The 22,336-nt window shown below is 56.9% G+C and overlaps 2 protein-coding genes across 3 annotated transcripts in view; both read right to left on the bottom strand.

The window, feature by feature from the left end:
- The window catches only part of KCNIP3 (potassium voltage-gated channel interacting protein 3), a 67,314-nt gene extending 65,960 nt beyond the window's left edge, over positions 1-1,354 (bottom strand). Inside the window, exon 1 of the mRNA XM_040994063.1 lies at positions 1,322-1,354. Within this exon, the coding sequence (XP_040849997.1) occupies positions 1,322-1,336 (15 nt within the window). The 5' untranslated portion in view covers positions 1,337-1,354. The remainder of the gene's footprint in view (positions 1-1,321) is intronic.
- A 4,337-nt stretch (positions 1,355-5,691) lies between these two features.
- Positions 5,692-20,650, bottom strand: PROM2 (prominin 2). 2 transcript variants are annotated; one of them, XM_040994067.1, is made up of 24 exons: positions 20,404-20,650; positions 19,719-19,768; positions 19,218-19,420; positions 18,999-19,119; positions 18,728-18,791; positions 18,466-18,555; positions 17,941-18,143; positions 17,579-17,653; positions 16,863-16,926; positions 16,471-16,630; positions 16,031-16,183; positions 14,712-14,835; positions 14,121-14,212; positions 13,924-14,008; positions 11,271-11,417; positions 10,741-10,812; positions 9,386-9,478; positions 9,213-9,272; positions 8,829-8,903; positions 8,630-8,698; positions 8,061-8,150; positions 7,770-7,876; positions 7,377-7,451; positions 5,692-7,154 (listed from the first exon to the last, which is right to left on the bottom strand). In XM_040994067.1, the coding sequence occupies exons 1-23, from the start codon at positions 20,648-20,650 to the stop codon at positions 7,388-7,390; spliced, it is 2,508 nt and encodes an 835-aa protein (XP_040850001.1). In that variant the 3' UTR covers positions 5,692-7,154; positions 7,377-7,387. The 2 variants fall into 2 exon arrangements, with proteins under 2 accessions (XP_040850001.1, XP_040850002.1); XM_040994068.1 differs by lacking the exon at positions 5,692-7,154 and having other exon boundaries at positions 7,388-7,412; positions 7,773-7,876.
- Between the last annotated feature and the right edge of the window lie 1,686 nt (positions 20,651-22,336).

Here is a 22,336-nt window from a genome sequence, read left to right on the forward strand (position 1 = left end):
AGCCTGCTGCCTGTGGATGCGTGGGGCCTGCGCTGCATGTGATGTGTGCATGCAGAGTGAGTGTGAACCAACCGGAATAAGGTGCTAAGTTTTCCTGCTTCTGTCCTGGCATGCCTGGCAGTTGCCAGAGCACAGTTGGGACAACAAGAAGGCATCTTTTTCAAGGCGACTTGCCACTTTGCTCCCAGGGCTTCGTGCTCTCATGTCTGCTGACGTTGCTGATGTTGAGAGATGGACTCCACAGGGTAGGGGCAGCCCAGGCCCCGAAACCAGTTTCTCCTTGGGGTGGGGGAGGGTAGTGGTGGAAGAGAGGCAGGAAGTCATCTTTGTTGTGGGGAGTCCCTGTGAGATACATCCCAGGATGCATCATTTCTTACAACACCCTGACTTTATTTGGATCCTTGTGCCCTTGTTTCTTGCTGCCAGCAGGTGCTGGCTGGAGCCCCAGCAGCCCTTAAGGAAGGCTCAGGGATGGAGGCCAGTGAGACAGACAGAGCCCTCGTCCCAACTGCCTAGCGCACTAGCCCTTTTATCTCACCTCTAAGACTGCTGCACGGGAGAGACACACTGCCAGCCTTGGCTCAACCACTGGCCTCTGGGAAGCTGTGCTCCTAGCACCCAGCCCCAACATTGCTTCTCTGGCTGGGATGCATCCCAGGGCAGCAGGCCAGGCCTCCCGAGGCTTAACTCCCTGCTGGTCGGAGCAGAAGGACTCAGCTGCTTTGCCTCCTCTCAGTCCTCCTCATGAGTTCTCCTCCTTCCTTCCCCTCCCGCAGCAGCCCCGTTTCTTGATCTCCTTGCCAGGCATCCCCTTTACATTCTGTCTGGCCTCCCAGCGATCCCGCGGAGAGGGGCCCGTTAACAAGTGTCTTTGTTGGGGCTCTCACAGGCCTCTCAGAAGAGGGAGGCCTTCGCCAACTACTTGGTTGATGGATGAAAGGATGCATTCACAGCCAAACACTGAGCAGGAGGCACCTGTGCCCCAGGACCCTCCCCTCCTTCAGCCCTAAGGGCAGGGGCCCAGGGTCAGGATCAGCTGCGCCAGGACCTAACTGCACTGGACCTGGCTCCAGGCTGGCCTTCAAGCACCTCCCCTGCCTGGTTTGTCTTCCACAAATACACAAAACCTCTCACCCAAAAGGGGACTGGATCCCAGCCAGGACACCCCAATATACACTTTCTCCCAAGCAGTCCTTATAAGGGCAACAGGAAATGGGGTCACAAGAGGAAACGGGACAAGCTATCTTGGGTGTAGAGCAACCCCCAGAAGCCTCTGGCAGCCCCCACCATCTGACGAGCCCCCGGCCCCACCGTCACCCACCTGGGCCCGCTGCATCCTGAGCACGGAAGGGAACGGTTGCTGGTTGCTCCGCTTCGCAGCCCGGGCAAATGGGACTGCCCGGCCTGGCTGGCAGCTGTCTCATGTTTGCTTGGACCCAGACGTAATTGTCACCAGCGGCTTCTCGCCCGCCCCCTGCCCACCCCTCACTCCCTCCCTCTCTGCCTGCCTGCTTCCACCGCTCCACCCCTTCTCCTGGGTGCCCGCCCCCTGCCTCTCTCTTTCTTTCTGTCTCTCTCTCTCTCACACACACACACACACACTCACATGCGCACGCACACACACGCTCTGTTCCCAGTCACAGGCCGGGTGGGGGTAAGGAAGTGCAGGAGCTGAGGCTTGCGGGGAGGGGGCTGCAGGGCCTGGGTCGGGGGTGCACAGGACAGGGTGGGGGTGCATTCTCGATGTCAGACCAGCCTCTCCCCTCTCTGTCCCCCTTCCCTTCTCTGCCTTGTCCCTCCCTGCCAGACACCAGGTACTGGCAAGCTTCAGATGACCTGGGCTGGCCTGAAAGGAGCTGTCTCACAGAAGGTGGCTGCTCTTTGGGGACCTCATGCAACCTGCTACTCTTCAAACAGAATGAAAGCCATTGGGGTGACATGGCCAGTAAAACCTGGGGCGGTTCTCTTGTCTTTCATCTGTCTGGCTGGGCCTTCCTTACCTTCTTTTTGCCCTGTGGTGGGGCCGGCTGCAGGATTCCCTCATTCTTCCCAAATGCTGCCATCCCTGCCTGGGTTTGAGTCTGGGACCCCATTCAGGACAGCCAAGGCAGGGGTCCCACCTGATCTCCTGGAGAGTGGGGAGGCCAGGACAGGACGCCGAGGCATCCCTGGGAGATGGAGGGGACATCTGTTCAGCCCCTAGGGAAGCCACCCAGGTGCCTCAACCCTCTGCCAAGTTTCCCTTTTTGGAGCTTGGAGGAACCAGCCGGTGCAAGTGGTTCCCATGGAAACAGAGCCCAGAGACAACCCCCTCCTTTGCCACGTGCAGGAGAGCACTTGCTGGCCCATCCCTCTCTCTCTCCTTCTCTGGAACCAGCCCAGTTGCTCCAACTTTGTGTTCTTCAAGGCGAAAGGCCACAACCTAGAGCCCTGGATTTACTGAGGCCCTGGGTGCTCCCCCAGGATCTCCTTTTGGGGCAGGGTAGTGGACACTGTGGGGGGAAGTGCTCAGTAGACCTGGATTCTGAGCTGAGGGAATGGGGGTAGGTAGGCCCCTCCATGACATCAGGCAAGGAGCAGCTTCCCGGGAGTTCTGTGGCCTCTCACACCCAGGCAGCCCTATTCAACTGGCCTGGAACATGTATCCACAGACTTCCACAAGCAGAGGCACGTTGGGTGTTTTGAACCGAGGAGAGTTAAAGATTTGCCCGGTGACAAACAGCTCACAAGGCATGACCCTTCCATCCCCAAGGGAGTTCTCTGTGCCCGGATTTCACATGTTGGCTTGGAAACTGTTGACGACAGTCCTGGCCCCACTCATGGTGACAGGACCAGAGAAGCCCCTCTTCCCACTACCCCAAGCCAGTCCTGGCCCCTGACAGCCACCAGGTCATAGCTTGGTATAGGACAAGCTATGACAAAGCAGTTACCAGGACAACTACCCACCCCTGTTATACCCACCACTTGTCCTTCAGGTCATGGGCACCTCCTCCTCAGGCTGCCAGCCCAGCCAGTGCCCAGTGCAGATGCAAACCAGTGTGCCCCACTGCCCCATGTTGATGTTTGTGGCTTCTCCATGGTCCCTAAGCTCCTAGCTGGGACCCTTCCAGGGAATGTGGGGAAGTGCAGGAAGGAGAAAGAACAGGAGGGAAAGGCCTTGGACGGGATCCTCAATTCATGCTGGGGGCACTGGGACCTCAGCAAACACCCCCAGAGAGACTAAAATTGTTCACAATGTATAACCACAAGAGGGAAAGGCAGCCAGTGAGAGCCCTGAGGGTTTCAGCTGTCCCTCCCCCGGGGTCAAGGTCTCTTCCCTGCCCAGCTCAGGCCTGGGGGAAGGCAGGGCATGTGGCCAGCTGTGGTGGGTCCAATTGGAAGTTCACAGACACACTTTTTCATCTCTGGGATTCCTCCGTGCACAGCCATGCCTCCTCATTTTTTGAGGTTCCTTCAAGGGTCCTCAGAGCCTGCCAGTGCTGGGCACCTGTTTCACGTGGCCTTCCAGGGAAATGGGACCAGGAAGCCGCTCAAATCCAGTGGCGATTCCACCTTCTCTAGGATTAGGTCTGTTTGCCACTCTTCCCCAGCCCTGCCACCACCTGCTGCCAACTCTTCCAGCCTATTTTTGGCTATAGACTTCAAGAAGGAACAACTGTTGTTTCCTGTAGTCCCTGAGCTGTGGGGGCCCCTTTAAAGCTGAGGGACCTCCCCCCAAGCTTGCCATCCAGTACAATTGTCATGCAGTTCCCTGCCCCCGACACACACCAGTGCCTGCACCCCAGAGGCCAGGGGCTGGAGATGGGCCATCCTCTTCCTATATACCTGGGAGCTGGGATACTCGGTATGAGATGGAATGGCCTGAGGTCCCCTGTCCAGGGCTCATCCAGGATTCAACCAAAACTGCAGCCACAGCCTGTGCTGGGTGCATGAGTCTTGATTTGGGTCCTTGGTATTTGAGCTCAGAGAGACAGGATTTTAGGAGGTTGGCTGCAAGAGGGTGAGGGAGAGAGGCACCCTTAGGTCCACCCAGAGGAGGGCCTCAAGCTGCCTCCAGGCCTGCAATGGCACCAGCATCAGTCAACTCTGAAAGCAAACACTATCCATTCTACTCAGTGCATATCCCATGCCTATGTCCTCCCATGCTCACCCATGAAGTAGACAAATCACAATGCTTCTCTCTTAGTTGCTTCATGAAAAGTGCTAAGCAAACTTCCTGGCTCGCACTCACAGTCCAGTAAATACACGTGAATGCCAGGTGGTCTCCTCAGGTGACCTGGACAGCCTCTGGCCCCAGCCATGTGGCTATCCCCCAGCCAGCCACCTGGACCCTCGATGCCCTGGCCCAGGTGGCGTTTCATTGGCAGAAAGCATCACAGGCCTTTTCTGGACTGCAGCATCTGGCAGAACTCCCAGGGCCCTCAATCTGTCATCCCTCCTGTCACAGGGACAGCAAGGACACCTGGATCAAATCTCCTAGGAGACAGAGTCTCTGTCCCATGCACCCACAGGGCGGACTGCACCCTGGCAGTGCATCCCAAAGAGCCAGGGACCACAGGACCCGAAAACAAAGCCTGCCTGGGCTTTTGCCCTATGGCACCCTAAACCAGCTCAAGGAACTTCCTGGGGTGGCATCTGCTCAACTACAGGTGATGACCCCCTCCAAACCACCACCCTGAGACTGAGGACAGATAAGATGGAGTCTCCTAGATAAAGTCGCATTACATTTCAGGATTCTAGCATTTTAAAACCATGGAAGCAGGTAATCTCTCTGTGGTTATTTCTGTCTCTTTGCCAGCTGCCATGCCCATCTGCAGGTGACCCCTTGACTACAGCGATGCTCTCCCTGGATAAAGCTCCAGGGGAAACCCAAGATCCAATGGAATAGACAGAGGTTTCCAGAAACCAAATTCAAAGCATGACAGCCTTTCCTCAATTCACAGACAGAACATCAAAACCAAATCTTTGCCACTACTTCAGGTCATGGTCGACTCGGTCATTTGGACCAAATGCTCAACTGAGGGTGAGTTTAAAAACAGTTCATTCTGAGCAGCTTTTCAAGTTATAGCTGTATTTATTTAACATGTATGTATTATGTCCTATAGGTCCTATCATATAAATGTGCACATGTATATATAGCTCAATCGAGGGCGTGGGGGAGCATGAGAAAGTGCTGGCTTCTCTCACTGTGTGATTGGCTAAGACCAGGAAACCCAGCAAAGACACAAAGCAGAGCTTCGCAAAACTCCTGGGGCAAACCCTAGGCGCACCAAGAAGGCATGCCTGGAAACGTTTCCAGCTTCAGGTTGGGGCCCCAGGAGTTGTCATCCAGGACGACACAGGTCCACTGGAAGTAGATCTGCCCTCCTTCTTTGCCTGTGGATTAAGCTGAATCCCAACCCGCTCCTCCTGCAGAAGATAACTTCATCCAGGGCTTCAAATGATTCCTACAGGTTTTCAGGTACAGCATGAGGTGCTCAACCAAAACAACAACAAAAGCAAAAACCAACCAAATCCAAGAGAAACAACAGACACCAGGAGCAGACACGTGAGGGCTCCGCAGGAGGAACCCTCTGACTGTGATGAGCATGCTCGAACACGCATAGAAGACAGGATAGGCAATTTGGCAGAAAACTGGAAATGACATTTTAATTATTTCTGTTTCATTTGTTTTAACATCTTTAATTGCATTAAAAAAAAAATAAAAAGAACCTGCAGGTACTAATTCCCCTGTCCAGGTCAACAGATGAATAACAAGTGAAAACCCCCCCACTGGGAAAAGCTGAAGAGGTAATCGCGCTCCATTCAAGGTTGCTGGCTTGAGAATGCACTTGTAGCAGTGACAAGACTTTGTGTAGGTGGCATCCTAATTCCTAGCGGAAATTTGTTGCTGATTTACAAAGTGCAATTAAAGACAATCTGAAAGGGCTTCCAGCTCCCTCTTCTCTTGAGCTTGCCTGGTTCCTATTTCTACCCCTGGCTCCGTCCGGCTCCCATCCACAGAGCATTCTGAGCTAGGGCCCTCCACACATGATCACATTTCATTTCCAGCCCTCAGTGAGGAGGCAGGAACTGTTCTCACATAATACAGGTTGGGGAGACTTCAACACAGCATGCTGAAGAGATGCCAGTTAATAAACAAGAGGGCCAGGTGAGCTGCTGGCCAGCAGGAGCCCTGGTTCCTGCAGCCAGGAGGCCTCGGAATTCTCTCCATGAACACTCATTAAACACCGCCTGTACAGGCCTGGCTCTAGGCACCCAAACCCAAGGCACAGGGTGGCGCATGTTTTCAAAACAGACCCCAGGTTTATCCATCTCTCTTCTCTCCCCTTTCTCTTCCTCATTTATGGAAGTCAGGGGATAGTACGCAGGGACATTCTAAGAGCCAGCCAGGCTACAGGCACAGGAGGGTAGGGGGAACACAACAGCCTGTTCTGGCCACCAGATCCCTCCCAGGATACCTGCATGATGGGAACATGCCGGTCCCTGGGGAGCTGAGGGGAGAACCCTCACTGTAGCCCAGGGTTCCAGGCCCCTTCCTAACTTGGGGTACAGGTAGGGTGGCCCAGCCTTCAGACAGGCCTCCCTGCCCACCGAGTTGGGGTGGAAGCAATAAACCTAGGCTGGGGCCAGCCAAAGTCTCAAGCCCGGGGTGGCAGAAGGCTTGGAGTCCCTTAGAGCTCACATCCAGCCCCCATTGGCCCCTGCCTTCTCAATGGCTTTACATGGCCCAGCAGGGATCCCTGGGAAACTCAGCAGGGAAGTAGGGCCAGGTGGACATGGAGAGGGACAGTGGAGGCCTGGCAGGACAAGAACAGAGCAAGATGCAGTAGCCTTGCGCAGGGTTGCTCTCCCTCCCAAGGCACCCAGGATGACATTGCACGAGGTAGAGCTCAGTCCTTCCTGGTGCTGACCCAGCGCTACCTGGAGGAAGAAGCTGCAGCTCCGTAGCTCAACTAGCTCAACAGAAGTGTGATGGCTGCAGTGGTGAGGGATGGCGGAGCATATACAGAACAGGGTGGAAAGGAGCAGGCGAAATGGAGCTGGGCAGGCTGCAGGGAGGGGAAGGCCGTCTCTGGAGAGCTACAGACGTCCTGGGGTCCAGGCGAATCAGTGGGGACACAGATGGGCAGTCCTGGGGTCACCTTGCCCAGCTGTAGGTTAGGAAGGAAACACATGAGGAGGGAGCAGGACTGAAGCTGGCCAGTGTCCTGCTGAGAGGGCCACAGCCAGCCAGGACGCAGGCGGAGACGCTGCTGCCACCACTGCCACCGCTGAGTCCCTGAGCCTTTCGGCCCTCCTAGGTCCTGGATAGCCCATCCCCCAGCACCTCCCCTTCCCCAAGATGGAGAGTTTCAGAGGACAAGGCAACTCACCCAGGGGGGTGCTACAGCTTCAGGGAGGTGACCCGGGGGATGTGGAAGAGCTGCGTCTCTTCGGAGCTGGTGGAGCTGTGGCAGCCCCCAGGGACAGTGAGAGAGCCCCCAGCACAGGGGCACACGTGGCTGGCAGAAGGACCCACCCTCTGGGACAGTGAGAGTCCCCAAGAAGGATGCCTTGTGGCGAGAAGGATAAGGGGCAGACCCGTGCAAGGACTTCCTGAGCCTGGAGATGCTCAGAGTGTGTGTGTGTAGGAGGGGGGCTCTTCAGGGCCATGCCAGGAGCACAGCCAGGAGTGCCCCTACTCTGCCTGGGAGGCCCCAGGAAGGGAGTTCCCGGTGGGGAGGAGCCACAGAAGGACACCTCCCTAGGTCCCACACGCCCCTCACCTGAGGCGTTTCCGGATAGGACGGAAGTATTTGGAGGTCTTGACGGCAAAGATGATGCTGGGGATGAGGAAGAAGGTGCACCACGCCAGGCAGAACCAGAAGGCATTCTGGAACAGGTGCATGCAGTCAGCTCACCTGGCCGGGGAGCCGTGCCGCCTTTCCTGGCTCCCTCAGCCCAGGGCAGGAGTAGCAGAGGGCAGAGCCAAGGGAAGCAGCTACTCCTCCCTTCCCACCTACCCCTGCCAGGAACCTGATGGATGTCCCCAATCCCTGAGGAGCTGGGGCACTCACCCAGGGGTCAGCCATCATGTCACACAGGATCACATGGCTGTTGTCCAGAGCTCCGGATAGGGGCTGGCAGGTGGCAATGTGTTGGGTCACCTGTGTTGACAACCACGTGGTCCGTATATGCAGACATCCAGACGCAGGGATGGAGAAAGAGAAAGGATACCTGGCTCTGGGCTGTAAGGCATGATCTCACGGGACAGGCATCGTAGGTGTCCCCATAGGCTCACCCAAGTACACAGGCACACTCATGGATGAGCCTGATGCCCTGCCAGTCTTAGTATGGGTGCCCAGGCAGTTCGTGGAGCCCATGGGTAGTGGTATCCAGAGGTCTGCCAGGGGAGCTGGCCTGGGCCAAGCTGGGCAAAAAGACAGTGGCCCACGGGAGGTGTGGCTGGAACGCTGTAGTGCAGCTCATAAGGCAGAGGCAGGGAGATGGGGGCAGAACAAGCCCGCTAGCTTGAGAGTTTTGGTTCAGACCAGAAGGAGCTCAGGAGTAGCAGGAGAAGCACAGAGCCAGAGGCCCAGCCTAAGGGAGGATGTCTGAGAGCAGGTGGGTCCAAGCCCCTACTCACCTCCTCCTTCACCCAGGCCAGGTACTGGGAGAAGTAGCCCATCTCCCGACTCAGGAAACATGCACTGACCTGCAGGCAAGGAGAGAATGCAGGCTGGGCAGGGGTCCCAGCACCTTCTTCCCCATGCCTGATGCCACGGGACAGAAGTCCATGCTGCTCTGGTCCCAAACCCTGCCCTCCATCTGCTGCCTGCACTCACGTTCCTCAGGATGTGGTTGGTCCGGGCAGGCAGCTCTGCTTTTAGACGAGTGATGTTGCTTAGGACTTCGGCAACCTCTAGCTGGAGGATGGGAGGGTGCTTGGACTCAGGGCCCCATCTAGCATGGGAGCGGCTGCTCGCTCGCTCCCTCCCTCCTTCCCTCCCTCGCCCATTCATCCATATATTCATTCATTCATCCATCCAATTCTAGAACTCTGAGAACACAGAGGCCAGAAATGTTGGTCCTCCAGGTTCTGGCCACCCACCCCATCTAATCCATCCACCCCTCAACTGTAGCCAGATCAGCAAAGCAGGCAAGCTCCCAGCCAGCTGAACTCCTTCCTTCCTCCCGGGGGCAAGGGTGTCTTCCTGCCCCACCCCCACAGACACCTGAAGCTTTGGGGTGGAGGACTCCAGGGCCCTGACGCTGAGCGTAAGTTTGGCCTGCAGAGAAAAGATGAAAGCTGATTAGGGGAAGGAGTGAGGAGAAAGGCAGTGGTCCCAGGGCTCTGCCCCATCCTTCCCTCCCGCCTCTGCCAGGCCCAGGCTCCCCTTACCACAAGGTTCTGCTGGACGGTGACCCTCTCCTGATAGAGATTTCTAAGTCGTTGGGCTTCCTCCTGCAGCTGTTGCCCCAGCCCAGGATTGACCTGCAGGGAGGCACAGGTGAATATGGCTCCTGCTTAGGCAGGACTGCCTTGGCCAAGATATTCTTGACTCAGCCTTTGAACTGGACATGTGAGGGCAGCTGAGCAAGTCCTGGGCTCAGAAGCAGAAAACCAAAGCTCCAGGACCTGACTCTGGGTCTAGACTCAAGTTCTCAGTTCCCCCCCTCATTTTCTGGGTGCCCTGATGAATGTTCCCTGCTCTATACACCACTCAGGGTTGCCGAAGTGTTCGTTCAATGTCACAAAGAGAGCTTGGACACTCCAGGGATGCTTATAGCCATGAAAAGCTGTTCTTCTCAAGATAGTGGCTGTCGGAGGGCCTGACCCATCGCTGTGTCCTTACTGCACTTGACCCAGCACATCTTGCAGGTGGCATGAGTACAGCCATTTGACTATGACCAGGTACAGGGCACCAGGAAAATGGCAGGACTTGCTTCTTGCCAAGGCAGGCTCCCATGGTGCAAGCTTCACACGCACTCATTTCTGATTCTAGATAGCAGAGCCCCACGTACATCAAGTTATGCTTCAAGGATAGATTGCCAGCTCTTCCTCCCTTTGGTAAACACCGTGGGACTTTTCTAGCCAGAGCAGAGTGGTCCACCCTAGGACAGGGTCCATCTCTGTCCCCTGCAGACCTTCTGGAGGCCTGAGTGATGACGCCACGGCTGTTCAGTACCTGGCCTTCGGTTTTGGCCTTTATCGCAGCTAGCAGGAAGATGAGCTGTTTCTCCTGCATTTTTCTGTGAAATCAGCACTTTCCCATGCAGCTTCAGTTAAAAACAAAAAAGCCAGAGCCTCTTCACTAAGCAGGGCAGCGGCGCTTGAGTGCTAATCCGCTGCTGTTGTCATCTGTCCTTGAACCTCCAGCCTGGTCTGTGTTTACCCTGATCAGGTGCTAAGGAGCAAGACCCAGATTCCGGGCATAAGGCTAGCTCCATCATCAGACAGAAGATGAGTGGTTCACCTTACGGATGAGGAAACTGAAGGCCAGAGAGGCCAGATGACATACCCAGGGCCACATAGCCCCACTGGTTGTAAAGTTTATGTTACAACCAAAGTGTGACACCCTCAAGCCAACTGACCCTGGAGATGAAGGAGGCTTCCTACCTCTGAGACCAGGAGTGGGTGAGGAGCCTAGGACCTCAACCCCTTGTCTCTGCCCTCCCTTTTCCAAGTTTGCCCCGCCCGAGCCCCACCTCCCAGACTCCTTCCCCTACGGACTAGTAGTATCTCTGTTCTCTCACTTGGGCCTGGGCCAGTGCCTCCAACTGCTGGGCCAACTGCTCCGTGTCGGTCTTCACCACGGGCTTCTGGATCTGAGGGCAGAAGGTAGAAGCCAAGATGGAGATGGCTCTAGGTTTCCCCAGTGCCCAACCATTATCCTCCAGCCTCTGAATGCCCAACCTTGGCAAGAGCCCTCTGCATCTGCTCAATGTATTGAGATATACTCGCCACTGTGAGTCTGGCCCTGATCTGAGAAATCTTTCAGATATTTTTCAACAAGATAAAACAACAAGTAAGTGAGGGGCCCTCTGGTTAGGCTTCAAGGAAGACATGACTGCTCCCCAGCATTCCCCCAGCAGTGTGTTCAGGACCATGAACAGCGACTCATGCTATTGGGGTTGCAGGGCAACACTCTGGGGGAGACCCTCAATAGAAAGGCACAAGACACCTGTGGGAGTGTGAAGGAAGGTTGAGGACATGGACACGGTCTCCTGCCAAGCTTCTCTGTGGGCCTCTCTGCTCGTCCTGACCCCCTGCAGGGTGTGCTCACCTGGACAAGCAAGTCCTGGTAGTTGATGCTCTCGATCCCGCTGCTCTTCAGGGCTTCCAGGTCCCGGTGAGCAGCTGGAGTCAGCAGATCCAGCTCCTGCATGTCCATTTTGAGACCCTGCACCTGCTGCTGCAGTTTCTGAGCAAACTGGGAGGGCCAAAGGAGGGCAGGGCATGGAGCACGTGCTGGGCCAGGGTCCTGGACATCTTCCCTTGCCTTGAGCACAACTCCAGCCCAAACAGGCTCTCAAGAGGCTTATTGCTCCTTCCACACAGTTAAGACCCAGCCTCCTGGGCCCGGCACGATAGCGTAGGGGCTAAAGTCCTCACCGTGCACGCCCGGAACCCCATATGGGCACCTGTTCTAATCCTGGCAGCCCCGCTTCCCGTCCCGCTCCTTGCTTATGGCCTGGGAAAGCAGTCGAGGACGGCCCAAGGCCTTGGGACCCTGCACCCACGTGGGAGACCCGGAAGAGGCTCCTGGTTTCTGGCTTCGGATTGGCATAGCTCCGGCCATTGGGGCCGCTTGGGGAGTGAACCATCGGACAGAAGATCTTCCTCTCTGTCTCTCCTTCTCTATATATATCTGACTTTGCGATAAAAATAAAATAAATCTTAAAAAAAAAAGACCCAGCCTCCTGCCAGGGTTTGAGCTACCGGGCTGTGACAGACCTTCCCTGGTCACCTGCTATCTGTCAGCACTTGTGCCTGACTTTAGCACCTCACCTGCGCTTCCTTGTTCTTCATTGCACCTAAGGCTCTGCGATCACTTGTGTGTGTGCTTGTTCCTGACAGTGGAACCTTGCCTGTCTGTCTTTTCCCAACCCTTAGCATCTAGAGCAGAGGACCCCCACACAGTGGGTGAAGACAAATCTGCGAACTGTGTGATTAAATGAATGAAGGAATGGACACAGCTACTTTTCCAGGCAAGACCCTGGGCATTTCCCAACGACCCCTGGAAGAGATTTAGAGTTTGTGATCTCCAACCTAAAGAAGCTAAGGTCAGAGAAGAGCGTTGATGTGCCATGGTCCTGCAGCAAGTTAGAGGACACAGCCCAGGCCGGCTCACCCCTCCTTTCCACCCCACTTCCTCTATAGCTAGGAGAAAAGGCCTGACCTCCCGAGGGCAGCACTGGGGCCATGCCGACAGCGAGGATGGGACCCATGCTCTGGAAACCACACCTTGACCTGCTCACCTGCTCATAATCAAATCACTAGGACCTGCTTTAAGAAATTACCTGGCGTGGTAACCTAGCGGCTAAAGTCCTCACCTTGCATGTGCTGAGATACCCTGTGGGCACTGGTTTGTGTCCTGGCGGCTCCACTTCCCATCCAGCTCCCTGCTTGTGGCCTGGGAAAGCAGTTGAGGACGGCCCAAAGCCTTGGGAACCTGCACCGATGTGGGAGACCCAGAAGAAGCTCCTGGATCCTGGCTTCAGATTGGCTCAGCTCTAGCCATTGCAGCCAGTTGGAGAGTGAACCAGCAGATGGAAGATCTTCCTTTGTTTCTCCTCCTCTCTGTATATTTGTCTTTCCAATTTAAAAAAAAAATAAAATCTTAAAAGAACTTTTTTTTAAAAAATTGAGAAGCAGAGAGAGAAAGGGAAAGGAGAGGAGAGAGAGAGAAAGAATGCTCATCTGTGACTTCTCTAACACCCACAGGGCTAGGTCTGGTTAAATCCAGAAACCAGCAAGTCAAGCCCACTGCCTTCCAGTGTGTGCATTTAGCAGGAGGCCAAACTTGGGAGCCAGAGCCAGGATTCAAAGCCAGGCACTGTCACCGGCGTCTTAGCTGCTAGGCCAGATGCCTGCCCCAAAGACGGAAAAAAAAAAATATATATATATATACATATATATATATATATATATAAATTATATATATATTTGATTTCTTTTTTAATTAAAAAGGCAGATGTACAAAGAGAAGGAGAGATAGAGAGAAATATCCATCTGTGGGTTCACTCCTCAAGTAGCCACAATGATCAGAGCTGAGCCAAACCACAGGCAGGAACCAGGAGCTTCTTCTGGGTCTCCCACACAGGTGCAGGGTCCCAAGGCTTTGGGTCGTCCTCTACTGTTTTCCCAGGTCACAGGCAGAGAGCTAAATGGGAAGTGGAACAGCTGGGACACAAACTGGTACCCATATGGGATCCTAGCAGATACAAGGTAAGGAGTTAACCACTAGGCTATCGCACTGAGAGCAAGATAAATATTTTAAGGTCACAGCAGCCCTGTGATGGCAGGAAGAAGATTGGGAGTCAAGCAGTTGGTTAGGCTTGAGGCAGAGTCCCTGACTCCACCTGCTGGCTCTGTGAGCCCTCAGCAGTATCACCCAGTTTCATCACTGACACCCTCTCACCTCCCAATCAATGTCTGTCCTCAGTCAGGACACACTCCTGCCACCATCCTTCCCTGTCATAACCTCAGCCATGGTCAGTTGTCCAGAAGCACAGTGTTCAGAGTTGGCCATGACCTCTAGGTTGTCACATGCCTGAATCTTCCCCAGGTGCCATCCCTGATCCTGTAGCTAAGGTCTACACTCCGAGGATGTCAGCTGCTCTTACAGAAAGACAGCTGCTCCCACAGAAGCAAGACAACAGGAGCGGGGAGAATGCAGAAGGTGGTCCTCAGAACCTTCCAGAATTTTCTCCTACCTGGCTTACATCCAGGTGCTTCTCTAGGTCGTAGGAGTCGTTGAGCTGCAGAACCTTCCAGAGCGCGGCCCCCTCCTTGCACTGCCTGAGAGGGAATGTTGGGCAACAAGAGTGAGCAGCAGTGGATGGCAGATCCAAGGGACTCCTTGCCCCACGCCCCTCCCGGTGCGCAGCCGCAGCCCAGGCTAGCTACTCACTGATAGGCCAGGAGGATGCTGAGGTTCTTCTGCAGGCCCAGAAGATGGGACAGGTTCATGGACGGGGGCAAGTTTCCCGGTGTGTCTACAAACTGGCAATGGGTAGGGAGAGATGAGGTATTGGAGGAGGGGGCAGTGCTGCGGGCAAGGACCCTCCGTCCCAAGGTCCCCTAGCACCTGGCCTATGCTGTCCTGGTGCCACAGACACCTGGGGCAGGTGACACCCCTGCAACTCCCATTCCAAACTGACCTCTAGCTTCAGTTACCCCGGGCCCTAACTCCTGGGAACCCCTGCCATGAAGCATGGGGTGCTGCGGCTAGCAACTCAGCTCATCCGCTAGTGAGCACACAGTGGTTCTGGACCAAGGGTTACAGAAAGAGCTTGAATCTGGGTGCTCTTCCCCAGGATTTCCATCCAAGTGCCTGGGCAGCAGTCCAGGACTCACAGGGCCCTCTGGCTCCTTGTTGCCCCACCCCATCCACTGGAGATTTTCTGCTTTTCTCCCTGGCCATTTCTATTCTCATTCCTCCCGCTCTGGCCCCTAACCCTTTCGTTCTGCCTCCCCTCCCTCCACCCGTGCCTGGGCCCACCTCAAACAGCTCTCCGCTCTCCCAGCTCTGGCACACCAGGGTCTGCACATTGCCGCCCACCAGGAAGGTGGCGAAGACCAGGAGGATGAGGGGTGCAGCGAACAGGAAACTGAAGCCTACACCTCTGGGAAGTGTGACAGATGCGTCACGGGAGAGGGGACACTGGCTGCCCCCCACTCCCGTACACACACATGCCAGAACCAGCCTGGCCAGAGAGCTGGCCCCAGGGCTGAGCCTTCCGGGCAGAGGAGCTGGCCAGCGCCAGCCTCCTGCATGGGAGGGAGGACTCAGAAAACTCCTGCCTATTCACTCGTCATCACTGGGGCCCTGCTGGGCCTGATGACAGGTGCGGAGTGGGGGAGGGAGGAGGAAGGCAGCTGCTTTGCTCCTTGCTTTTCTGAGAGGCAGACAGACACAGAGCTGCTGTCTGCCGGTCCACTCCCAAATGCACACAGCGGCTGGGCAGAGCATGCTGAAGCCAGCAGCTAGGAGCATCATCCCAAGTGGACTCGTCCACTTGCGTCATCGCCGGCTCCTCGTGGGGTGTGCTTGGGGAGGCAGCAGAAACTTGAACTCTGGCACTCTGATGTGGGAGACACATATCCCAGCTGCATCTCAACTGACAGGTCGAGCACCCCCAAGCTCCCTGCCCCCTGATATTTGTTTGGAGGAGAGCCAGGACTGTCAGCTTCGGAGTGTGGGAGGTTCAGGAAGATGAGAACCCATCCCTCCAAGGGGTCCCCTTGGCCTGTTCAGGTATGACCCATCAGCTTGTCTGAGTAACTATGACTCTCAGAGCAGGAGCTACTGATTTGTGGGGCCTGTTGGGCAGTGAGCTCTAGAGCTTGGAGAGTGAAGCGTGGGGTGCTCTTCAGCCCCCCTCTCCTCCCAGGCCAGCCACCCTTGTTGAATACACAGCATGTACAACAGTATATGGCAGCCCTGACCTTGAAGTCTAGGGATGTCAAACTCTACATCTGTCTGTTGGTGGTGGTAGATATCTGGAAGGTGGCTTAAAAAAGATTCTGAGGTTGTGAGAAAGTGCCAACTGGGTATTGCAGTGGTTACCAGCACACAGAGGAAAGGGCTTCTTATTGGCCATTGCTTCTCTAGTCCAACCTGTATGCAAATGAGGCATCCCAGGTCCCATGGCAAGTTGCCCAGGATCACCCAGGGAGTGAAGGGTGCCAGGTCAGCACCGAAGCTCAGGCCCTTGCCTCCCAGGAAGTTGTTACTGTAGCCCCTCCAGGGACACAGGAGTGAGGGGGAATCTGGCTGACACAGTCTCCCTGCTGTCCTCCAACCCAGCCCCGACTTACACCATGAGGAAGCGGGCTCCAGCCTCGCCCCTGGCTTCTGAGTGGCTGGAGTCCTCCCGAGCAGACAGCCCCCAGATCCCCAAGTTGAGGCCCAGCAGGTTGCACAGCACTATGAGCAGGAGGACGGAACACAGCACACAGCCCACAATCCACCTGTCAGTGAGGGCGCGGGGTCACTGAGAAGAGAAGCAGCTGACCACAGCATGGGACAGGATTGGCTGGCATGCTGTGGATAATCTAAGACTCCTGGAGTCCCACGGCCAGGCAGAGAGCCAAAGACCCCAAGAGTCAGGAGTCCTGACTCTGCCAGGCTCAGGGCACCCAGGCAGATCAGCGGGGGACTGGAAATAGGGCTCAGAGAAGACAGGGCCGCCCCGTCCACCCTCACCTGCCCCCTCCCCCCATCCACCCTTGCCCTACGGTTGGCAGGCACCATGTACCTATAGGTCTCGTATCTCTGCACTTCCTGCAGGTAGGGGCGGCTGTTCCGTTCCAAGTCCTCCAGGGCCTGGCTCCATTGGGAGGCTGTCTGTAAGCCTGGGAACCCCTCGGCCAAGGTCCTCAGTCCTTGGGGCTCCTGGGCCACTATCTCCTTCAACTCTGCTCAAAGCAGTGGAAAAAGTGGGGTGAGGGTAGGGAGGATAGAGGGACTTGCGGCATGATGAGGGTACCCAGAGGCCAGGCAGGAGGGACATCTAGACCCACCAAGGTTCAACTACCTTCTGGGGGCCCAGCCAAGGAAGCCAGCCTTCTCCCTGCCCATCACTTGCCACTGACTACAGCTCCTTGGTGGAGGTCTTGGTGGGGACGATGTTCTGGGGAAGGGCCTCACCTTTGATTGTGTTGGCCATCTGCATGCCAGCCAGCAGTGGGAGGGCGTTGAAGGTGTTGTTGTCCTGCAGGGTGGGGGGAACCAAGAGGGGTTCTGCTATCTTCCACCTGGTGTTCCCAAGTTTGGGGCACCCCAAAGTCGCCAGACCCAGTGGAAAACCCATACCTTATTCTCCAGGCTATTGTCTCCCCACATCACTCTTTTGGTTCAGTCTGGCCAAACTCCCCAGGTTGCTCCTGCAGACCCCCACCTTAACCCCCTTTTCCTCCCCAGCACCCATCTGTAGTCCTCAATTCAGCCATATCCTCATGTCTCCCATGCACCCTACACTTAACCTGCCTCCTGCAGGCCTCCCACTTCCCCCTACCCCCACCCTGGGAGCCTTTGGCTCCAGCCACCCGGACCGACTGACTCACCCTTGGTCTGACTCAGGGCCCTGGGTCACAGGAGCTGACTCACGTTCTGCTCCCCACCCCCCCAGGTCTGCAGGGTGCTGGTTCCCTTGCCACTCCCAGGCCCACTTCCTTTGAGGGTCTCTGGCTCTTCTTGTGAAGCCTCAGGCCCACCTTTCTCCACAAAGGAGGGTGCCTCCATCCCAGGACACAAAGTGGTAGGTGAGACCTTTAGGCAAGTTCAACTGAGCTCCCACCCCAAAAAGGGAAAGCTGAGGTCCCTCATTTGCGGGGACCAGTGGGTGGCCCAGGTAGAGCACTCACCTCCTCGACCATGCTGGAAAAGTTGGCCTCCGGGACACCCCTTAGACGATGCAGGACAGTGTGCATGGAAGGCACCTGCGGGAACCAGAGGGGTGGTGGGGAGACAGATTATGACAGTGATAGCCAAGCAAGGTTCCTGAGAGGGACAGGCAACATGGGGATCACCCCGGATGATAACAAGAATGCAGGAAGTTCATATGATTCAGGAAGAGATCCTGACCCATGCCCAGGACATCCATCCTTAAGGGAAGAGGAACTCCCAGATGGGGCACAGGTGCCCAGGCACTCCTGGGCCAGAGGGAGTGCCTTGGGCAGCCCTTCCAAGCACCCACTGCAAAGAGGCCTCTTTTGTGGGCCTGTACCTGGCTGAAGTCAGCACCCAGCTCCAGGGTGTGGGCCTGCTCCAGGGCCCGTGGGCAGTCGCCCTGGCACCCGGGCTCCTGCAGCAAGGCTAGGAGGTGTTCCCGGCGCTCGCGCATGGCCAACTCCAGGGGCTCCTGCCGACCCTGCAGCTCTGTCAAGGTGTCATTGAGGGCTCGGAGGTGATCCGTGAAGACCTGCAGGGCTGAGAGAGCCGCACCTGGTCTCGTCGAGCTCCACGGCTCCCGTCCTCTTGGCTGGAGGCAGAACATCCCTTCCCCCAGCCAACAGGGACCTGCCATCTTTAACCTCCCCAGTTTCTGTGGAAACTGCCCTGGGGCACGTGTAGAGCCAGGAAATGGGCCTGGTTGGGATAATCTTGGGGTAATGAATGCAATGAAAAAGTCATGGGCAGGGCTGAAGTGGTCTAAGAAATTCAGGGCTGGGTGAGGCTGGACTTGCCCCTCCCCTACAGAGCACTGGTCTCTCCCCCTCCCTCCCCCCCCCCCCCCCCCCCCCCGCCTCACCTTGGCCCAGGCTGTGCAATGAGGCCAGTGCCAAGTACACCGTGCTGCTGAGCCCACTGTGGAGGATGTTCCCAATGAGCTCTCCGGCACCTGGAAAGCACACGGTGTCTGCAGCCTGCAGGCCCAGAGGCCCAGAGCCCACCTGTCCATCCTGCCTCCCAGGCCCTCCCAGGCCCTGGGGGGGTGTAGGGTAGAGGATGGGAGGGGTGCTGGTGGGGGGGCCCTGGGGCTGGCCAGGCTGCCAGTCAGCTGTAACCCTCACCATCCAGCTCCTTCAGGACTCGCCCCTGGGGCAGCGAGAATTGCTGTGCCACAGCCTGCAGCTCCTAGGAAACAGGGCTGTGAGCCACCACTCCCAGCCACCTGCAGCTCCCTGTCTGCTGACGATGCCCTTGGTGCACTACACCAAAGCTCGAGGGGACGGGAAACAAAGAAAGGACCTCCTTTTTGATCCGCAAGCTCTGGGTTCTGGAAGACCCACTGCGCCCTGTGTCCTGCCAGGCGACCGAGGTTCAGGGGTTTTGGGGGCTCACCTGAGGCACATTGGAGACCAGGCCCTGGAGGCTGCGCAGGGTCTCCGGCACCGCCTCCACACTGGGGCCTGTGTGCTCATGGGTTCGCTGGTTGGTGACAAAGGCACAGACCAGCCCCACCCTGGGAGGAAAAAGAGGAGGGGAACAGGGGCTTGCTGCGAGCGGAGGGGGATGGGGCCACCGCCCAGCCTCCCCGCCTTGACCTGGGTGGCCCCTCACAGCAGCACGAGGGTGGTCAGCAGCAGGAAGACCATGAGGGTGCCACGCTCACAGGCCATGGCCTTGTGCTCCGTCTTCACGCGACCTCCGCAGCGACGGCGGCAGCGGCACCAGCCAAAGCACAGCCCGGTGGTGGGGACGGCCAGGAGGTAGAGGCCGGCAATAACAGCACATACCACATAACCAGCCTCATACCGCACCACCTGCACGGGACAGCAGTAAGGCATGAGCCAACCACCCTGATGCCACCTGTGGCCCACAGCCCAGGGCCCCTGCCTGGCTGCAGACAGGAAGTTCAAGTCCAGCAGCAGCAAGCCTGGCTGCCGCTACGGGGCAGAGCTGAGATTGGAACTCAGCACTTGTGGAGGAGGGAAGGAGAGCGAGGCCGGAGCCACCCTCCCCACTACCACCACCGGGTAGGCACCCACAGCCAGGGGCTAGGCTTTTCTCTTGCTCACCCCTGCACGGCCTCCCGCACTCCCACCCTGCCCCAGTTCTCACCTCATTCACCTTCACGGAGGTTGGATCATTTAACAGGGTCTTCACCAACTCTAGTGGAGAGAGCCAAGCCAGGAGTTTGCACCCTCCCAGATCCAAGCCTTCTCCCCCGTCAGGCCAAGCGGAGCCCCATGAGGCGTTCTTGCCCCATGTGTTCCCCGCCTGCTGGCACCCCCGCTGCCACCTCCAAATTCCACCCAGGGCAGTGGCCAGGCCTGGGCAGAGAGCTGCAGCAGGGAGCAGCAACAGCCTGAGAAAGGGCCAGGCATGTACCTGGCCTAGCACAGCAGGGGTTGGGTGCCCCAGCCCCTCCCAGCCCTCCTGAGCCTGGCTCCACTGGACTCGGGAAACAACAGCAAAGGCAGGTCTAATACAAGGTGCTTCTAATGCAACCTCCTGCACTTGATACATGGAAGTGGGGGCTCAGAAGGGTGGCTTGTCCAAGGTCACATGGAAGGTTCTGGAGTCCTCTCCAGATGCTGCTCTGTCCCACATGGGGCTTTTGTGAAGGAAGAGGTTGGTTGGGGAGGGCGGGGGATAAAGGGGGAATCCTTCCCTCGCAGTGCCTGCTGACAGGGTGGGCTCATCCTAGGGCTAACAGGGGGAGGGGGTGGGGGGAGTAAGGCGCTGCCCAGGAGCTCCCTAACCAGCTGAGACCGTCCTGGTCGCAGTGGTGGACACAACTCACCTGAAGGGAACGGGTTGAGCTGCACTGCCGAGAGGAAGCGACGCACGGTGCCATAGAGGGGGTCCAGGGGCCCCGGCGGCCGAACGCGAGGGGTCAGCCAGCGGGTCCTGGCTGCAGGTGCGAACGTCAGGCGCTCTGCCTGGCCGAGGAAGTCGCAGTCGGCGGCGGCCACCCTGGGCAGGCTCTGGGCTAGTCCCAGCAGCAGGCCCAGCAGGGACGCCCCCACGAGGCCCCCGGTGCGCGCCATGGGGGTCACTTGGGTGGGTAACTAGGCAGGCTCAGGCGGCGGAGGGTACACGCGAGCACAGGGCAGGACAGGCATCCTTCCCCAGCCTTCCTCCCTCTGTCCCCTTGGCTCTCTTCTCAAAACCGGTCGGGCAGGTTTGAGCTCCCCGGGCTACCTGGGCGCCCGCCCCTCCCGCCCGCCTGCTTGCCTGCCTAGAGTATAGGAAGGGCAGGGGCGGAGGCCTGGGTAAAGGGGGCAGGGCCTGCCCGGGTCTTCTCTTGATGGTCCAAGCGGGAAGCCTTGCGCCTACATCCTCCCAGGCAAGGGCCACCTCTTAGTTAGTCCAAGAGGCTTCTATGTGGCTCTGGATTAAGTTCAAATAGCCTATCCCATGCTGGGGCCCCTGCAGAATCAATCCAGGGCAGCAGTGTCCCCAGGGGTCACACCTGGTACCCACAGCCAGCCAGCTGGGAGCAGCAGCTTCTGACAAGCGCAGTTTGGGGATGGTGATGGCCACAAGGTGCCCTCAGCGGAAGGTGCTCATCTAGGCTGTACCCACAGATGAGTCTGCACAGGCCCCTGCTTTGTATGCCCGGTGCCCAGAAAGCTGACTGCTGCCATGCAGGTGACAGGGGAGAAAGTGCTGAATGGGTGATGTCAGACCACGGAACTGGTCCCCGAGGCCCGCCCCCAGGAGATGGCCCTAAGAACAGCCCGCATGACCCGCTGGGGAGTGACCACGGAGAACCAGCTAGAAGCTTTTTGACGTGAAAGATTCTTGTTAGGTGTGAATGAGCACTGAGCACCGACAGCAGGTCACAGGGAAGGCTAGGAATAGTCATCCTCTTTTTGAATCTTTATCTCCTCGGCTCGTCTTTGGACAGTTCGTGGAAAACATCTGTTATGTAAAAACAAACAAAACAGAAAAATGACACAAGCGTTTCCAAAGTGTTTTGTACCAAAATACATTTAGCTTTTAATTCCATTTCGTGTTTCGCATCCTAACTTTTGTTCATGAAGCACCTGTTCATGTGTTCACAGAAGTAAAAGCAGCCTGTGAATTTCCATGTCAGCCTGCCAGCTGACATCGAGGGAGGGGCTAGCTGTGTGGTTCCTGGGATGCTTTGAGTTGAGCTCAGGGCAGTGTTCAGAACTGGGTTGTGGGATTTGGATCAGCTGTAATCCTGAAGAAGTCTTAAGTTGGACACAGCAGTGACTCTTGGCAAGTTCCTGCTTGGGACGCCGTGGTCTTGTAGGTGAGTGCCTGGACGTGCTGGGTGGCTCCTCTGTGATGCCAGCTCTGTGCTGAGGCTGCAGGCAAGGGCCCGTGTAGCTGTGTTCCTGCCACCTCCTGTGATGGACCTGGATTGAGCTCTGGGCTCCAGGCTGCGGCCTGGCCCTGCCCTGCTCTAGCCATTTCTACACATTTGGAGAAGGGACCAATGGATGGAAGACAGTGCTCTCTCTGTCCCTACCTTTCAAATGAAAATGAGAAACTGAAGTTGGAGTCAGGGCTGATCTCCAGTGCAGTTCTCCCCCTTCCCATGGAGGCCCCAACATCCAGTGAATGAGAAATGGGTTCTCTTCAAAGGGAAATGTAGAAATGAAAATCAGGGCTGCTTCCGGGAGGAATGGCTGGGATGCCGGCTTTGGCTCCCAGGGAGGAGGCAGTGTGGAGCAAGGCCCCTGAATGGGGGCTGTCTTGGC

This window comes from Ochotona curzoniae, unplaced genomic scaffold, assembly GCF_017591425.1.
Source record: "Ochotona curzoniae isolate NIBS_2020 unplaced genomic scaffold, NIBS_Ocur_1.0 contig_883, whole genome shotgun sequence".
Lineage (NCBI taxonomy): Eukaryota > Metazoa > Chordata > Mammalia > Lagomorpha > Ochotonidae > Ochotona > Ochotona curzoniae.